We start from the raw sequence: 5,931 nt of genomic DNA on the forward strand, positions 1-5,931 counted from the left end.
CCCTTATTGCCAAGCTTTCACTTCACACTTAACTAAATTCCATAGAAAACAGAAAAAAATACCCAAGCCCATTGCCATCATAGAACTGCCCCATAGAATTTCTAAGCAGCAGATGGTGGATTTGAACTACTGGCCTTTTGGTTAGCAGTCGTGCTCTTCAATTCCATAGAACACCAAGCAATATGGTTGTGTGTGTGTGCGTGTGTGTGTGTGTTTCCAATTCTATATTATATTCTAGTTATGTTAACTCTTCCTTGGGTCTTATTTATGAGGAACAGAGATCAAGAATCCTATCCTACCGTAATTCTTCTTCATATTTTTTTCTCTGTCTCTCCTCACCAAACCACCCATCACTGGTCCTGAAGCATAAGGTATGCATCCATGACAAAGACAAAAGTATCAACCTTATTACCCCAGGATTTTTCCATAAACCTTAAAATAGTTCCCTTACAAACTTAGCTGAACCATGTTCGGCATTTCATTTTTTAGGTTAATGGCAGGCCTCCTGGGGCTAAAACAGAAATGTAAGAACATTTCCTCTTCATTTTTTCTAGGCCAGAATCCAGGTATTTTGCCATTTCAGTAGGGAAAGAAAAGTTAAATCCAAAGAAAAGCACATCAAGTAAAAAGAGGGGAAAGAGGGCTTCCACTTAAGGCCAGAAAAAGGGACTACATTAAATGGAGCCATAGGAATGGCTGTAAGCTTTTTTTTTGTTGTTTAACGTACTCGCCTGAGAAAAGAGCAGAAACATAAAAGTGCCTTTCCCTTTAGTTCCTACAATACAGTAGCTCTTGTAATTGGGAAGGCTGAACAAAAGTGGAGAGGAGCCAGAGGCTCTTCTAGAAGGCTCATATTTCTCTGCTTTTTGGCACAGTCTTTTTCTCCTGTTATACCATTGGGTCTCAAATTCAGACCTGTGGTCAAAAGGATTTCTCTTTTCCTCTCCCTGGGGTGGGAATCAGTGAAGCGTTTTCCTCACTTTCCTGTGGAAGCTTCTCTAAACCTTGCCTTTGCATTTATGCGTTCATTGGAAACTAAGCTCAAGGTATTATAAATTATTATCATTATTTGATTTTGCAATTAGAAGCTTTGTCTAAGAATCAGAAAAGTCATTATTTAAATTACTAAAGATCATTGTCTACTCCAGACCATTAAATATCCTTATTATTTTCCATAAGAATTCATGCTGAATTATGCTACCCAATCATTTATTTAGTGAATGAATGGCACATGTATTATGAGTCTTTGATTTGATTTATGGACTTTTTGGAAACTTGGATTCCAAATACTTCCATTATCACCAGTCAGAAATGCCTCCCTCCCTCTGTCACCTGACATACCTTGATAGTTCCTCAAAAGAATTATTTATGGAGAGAAAAACTCCAGGTAAATGTATATATGCTATTTTGCTATGAAATCTCAGGCTCAGTTTCCCTGACAATCTAGCTAGACTCTGTAGCATCTCCTTTCTTTTTGTCTAGAAGTAAATCTAAATTTAGGAAAATTAATCTAAAGAAGGTGAACAAATTATTTTCTAATATCTAAATCATAAATATTCAAATGTGCCTATCCTAGGCCTTTTTGGAGCTTGAAATCCTAAGAGAACATAATTCCAGACATATCATGTCGTTGTGTGGAAAAAAAAAAAATCATGTCTTTGTGTGGAAGAAGGTTAAATTCCCAGGAATGGAAAAGAAAGAGAAATCATGCCCCCTGCACAATGGAAAAAAAAAGTCTATGGCTCAGACGCTGACCATTGTTTCCGCTGGGGAGAATTGAGTGGTGGACAGAGAGAGGAAGCAGAGAGGAATCTGGAGCTTCTTCTAGATGTCAAGATCTACCGTATTCCCTGGGTCATATTTGTTCATACATTTTATGATGAGCTCTAAGAGGGCACCATAAAGTCATTATGTTAATTTACAACAGCTCATGAGTATTTGAGGGTGACAATGGTGGTGAAAGCGAGGATAGCAATGGTAGTGTTAAAAGTGATGCCACTTAGAGAGACAGTGTCTGAAGTGCAACAGCCTAGGATTGAATCTGGCCTGGACCACATGTTATCTCCGGAGAATATCCTTAATTCTATGTGCCTCAGGATTCTTAGGAACATTCAATGAATTAATGCATATAAATAATTTAGAAAAGAACCTGAGACATTTACACACTGAATGTAGTATTATTATATTAGTGGTATTTATTAACTCAGAAGAGGATTCTTAGCTCAGATTAAACTTCACCTGTAACACCATGTCTGATCATACAATTGCTTCCAATATCTATCTCTCTGTGCATGCCAGTGACGTTTACTGAAAAGACCATTTATTTGGAACTTCTTGTTTTCTAAGTTTTCCAGCACCATTTCCTGGCCTTTTTCTTTTCCCCAAGTACACACGTATCTGTCGTATAGATGATGATGATAATGATGACGCCACCAATTATAGCCTGTGGCCACAATAAACAGCAGACTCCGAAGCCAAATATGAAAGTCGTATCTTAATGTGGTGAAACATGCGGACAATGGCACGGCGGATCTCCTTTGACTTGGCGCTATAAATGAGAGGGTTGAGCACAGGAGGCACAAAGAGGTAGACATTGGACATGAGGACATGTAGGTAGTGTGGGGCATGCTTCCCAAAGCGGTGCACTGTGGAGACCCCAATCATTGGCACATAAAATGCAAGTACAGCCAACATATGTGACACGCATGTGTTGAGAGCTTTGAGACGTTTTTCATTGGAAGCAATGGCCATAACAGAGCGCAGAATGAGCACATAGGACAGGAAGATAAAAAGCAGGTCCATACCAAAAGTGGATACAAGAACAAAGAACCCGTAGATGCTGTTGATGGTGATGTCAGCACAGGCCAACTTCATCACGTCTGGGTGCAGGCAGTAGGAGTGGGAAAGAACATTGGATCTGCAGAAGGGCAGCTTCTTGATTAGGAAGGGAAGAGGGAAGAGGATGATAAAGCTCCGGGCAATCACAGCAAAACCCATCCCAGTAATAATATCATTAGTGAGCACAGTGGCATAACGCAAAGGATTACAAATGGCCACATAGCGGTCAAAGCTCATGGCCAGGAGAATTCCTGACTCCATCATGGAGAAGGAGTGGATGAGAAACATCTGGATTAGGCAAGCATCAAAGGCAATGCTGCGGACATTGAGGCAGAAAGTTCTCAGTACAGTGGGCAGTGTACACATAGACATGGCCATGTCGCTAAAGGACAACATGGATAGAAAATAGTACATGGGCACGTGGAGGCTGGGCTCTACTCGCACAGCCTGCAGGATCACTGTGTTGCCCCCAAGGGCCACAGCATACATCACACAGAGGGGCCCTGCCAGCCAGGAGTGAGAGCTCTCCAGACCAGGGACGCCAGTCAGGAGGAAGGAAGCAGGGTGTGTGACGTTGAACAATCCCATGGTAGAAGAACGCCAGGGCACTTTTCAAAGTTAGACCTTCTGACTTAGTTTAGAGACCTCTGGATTTATACTTGGAGATTTCTGAAAATTGGAAACTTGGAGAATTCTGAGACTTGTACTTCCTGGAGGAGAGAAAAACCAGGGAATGAGAGACAGAACAGATGACATCTACACAGTTGAAAACTGATACATTCATGAACTCATTGGTTCTAGAAAAATGCAAACTCCTTTTCTTCATATCTGATGATCATTAGGCCACACACCAGACTAATATTTCCCTCTGTTTTATGCAAGAAGGAAGACATTGCCAATTACTTCAAAAATATCGGTTAGTTAAAGGGAAAATGTATGTACTATATTATCCACATTTTACTATGTGTTTTAGAAGTATCATTCAATAGAAATACTTAAAACACAATTCATAGGTGGTTGTTCCAGAGGGACCCCAGAAGTTTGAGGTATAAATAGCTCTTGGTATAAATTTAAGTATTTCCTTGAAATATTGTTAAAGATGTGTCACTAATTAATGGGACAATTCCCCAGAGCTAGTTTGAATTACGATGTGTGTTTGTTCAGGGAGAGAGAGGAGTAGTAGGAGTGGGATGTGCAGGTAATTGACGACCCTGACATCAGTATTTCATTATCAGAGTTGCCCCCAAAAATGCAACAAGTATACCATATGTTTGTAGAAACATACAAAGCTAATTATATTTTTGGAAAAAATTATTAGTTCTTTCCCAAATATTCTATCTGTGTACTAACATTCAGCCAGTGGAACGGCATTGCTCCAAATATAAACTTTTACCTTCTTGCACAGTCATACATACCCACAAAATACCCATTATTCACACAGACACATTCATGTACCTTCACAACTGCCATTGATACCTTACAAAACACTCAATCAGTTTCTTTCTCAGTCTGACACTCTTGTACACATACATTCACATACTCCATCTTGAATTTATATGTGAATATGCATGTCTCCTATCATGTTCATATTCTCAGTCCACGGTCATATATATATGGCATTTACACATGCTTACACACTCTGGTGTGCATCCTGATTTGTAAGCTCATACAACAATCTTATGCACATGCTAGTAGACTCCTGCACACATACTCATAGACCCTTACACACCCAATTCTGTTGTGCCAGCTTACCCACACTGGCACTTCTTTTATCCTCTTGCTTTGTATTCACTGAAGTGTTTCTTACAGTGGCACTCACACATTACTTACTCAATTCTTAGAAACTAACCCACGGCCAGCTCTCTGTGAGAATGATGATATTGTCTATTTCCCTTTCATTTGGATGTTTTTCAGTTCTCTCATGTTCATTTTTTTATGGAGGATGAAAATCGAGAAGGCCAGAGGGCTCCAGATTTTCACCTGGCAAACATATTTCAGGTTTATAAGGCACCTTCTCTTGAAAAAGGGAGCCCAGGAGCAATATTTTCCCTTTGTCCTTTCTCTCCAACACCTAACACAGCAAGGCCAGAGCTTACTCTCAGAATCCTTTCTTCCGAGGATGCAGGAGGAAGGCGACATGGGAGACCCAGGTATCTGAAGGCGATAGAGATGCTGAAATGGTGTGCAATGTTGCATTACCACTCTAGGAAGGAGTCCTAGATTTCCTCAGTCCATTCAGAACTCAGATCTTCCTACTGCTCCAAGCAGGTCAGTGGCCAACCTTCTGTGTTTGTATTGATTATAGCCCATCTTGCCTTCAAACTTGGTCTGTGCATGCCTGCTTCCTTTCCAGAAATGTGATTCTTTGGGATTCAGAGCTGACCAACCTGGCTCATCTCTGGTCTCTCCCACCTTACTACAGTCCCCATTCTTTCTACACAACACAGTCTTATAGGTGCTCAAAAGCTTAAAAACAGAACTGAGCTAAAGTAAACAGAATAGTAAGAGAAGGGAGAAGAAAACAGGTGTCAATGAAAACAAGGTTCTGTACCAGGCAGGGCCAAAGCTGTTCTGGATCTGAAGACGTTTGTTTTAGTATTTGTGGAAAGGAGGCCGATTGATGAGGATTGGAACGTCTCAGGATCATATCGTTTCCCATACCCATACATCCATCTATTCATCTGATCCTTAACAGATGTGGAAACTGAGGGCCAGTGAAGTTATCTTGCCCCATAGCCCATAGTGAGTAGGTGATGAAACCTGAATTTTAATAAAAATCTCTAAGACTCTTCAACCTCTTCCTGAGATCTTTAGGCATCGCTAGGGCTCAGTGGGGGATAGAGAGATGGGTGAAAAGTTAAACACAGCTACACATTTCTGAATGAAGAATTCTCAGGTACCATTGAACAAAGAAAGTGAGTGGCTAAAGGCAGATTTATGTAAAGAGAATGATGCAACAAGTACCTGTCTCCACGGCTGGAATCAATTTCTTTGCCCCTGGAGCTCAGAACCCTTCTTTTAGCTGAAGCCTTTTAGCAACAGACTAGCAATGCTTAGTATCCATAGTTTACCTGAACATTATGACTAGATGAT

General features: G+C 40.6%; 1 protein-coding gene across 1 annotated transcript; it reads right to left on the reverse strand.

Moving 5' to 3' along the window:
* Positions 1 to 2,436: 2,436 nt before the first annotated feature.
* Positions 2,437 to 3,426, reverse strand: LOC100660150 (olfactory receptor 51I2). Its single transcript, XM_003421504.3, has one exon. The coding sequence runs from the start codon at positions 3,424 to 3,426 to the stop codon at positions 2,437 to 2,439; it is 990 nt and encodes a 329-aa protein (XP_003421552.1).
* Positions 3,427 to 5,931: the final 2,505 nt, after the last annotated feature.

This window comes from Loxodonta africana, chromosome 7 (assembly GCF_030014295.1).
Source record: "Loxodonta africana isolate mLoxAfr1 chromosome 7, mLoxAfr1.hap2, whole genome shotgun sequence".
In the NCBI taxonomy this organism is placed as follows: domain Eukaryota; kingdom Metazoa; phylum Chordata; class Mammalia; order Proboscidea; family Elephantidae; genus Loxodonta; species Loxodonta africana.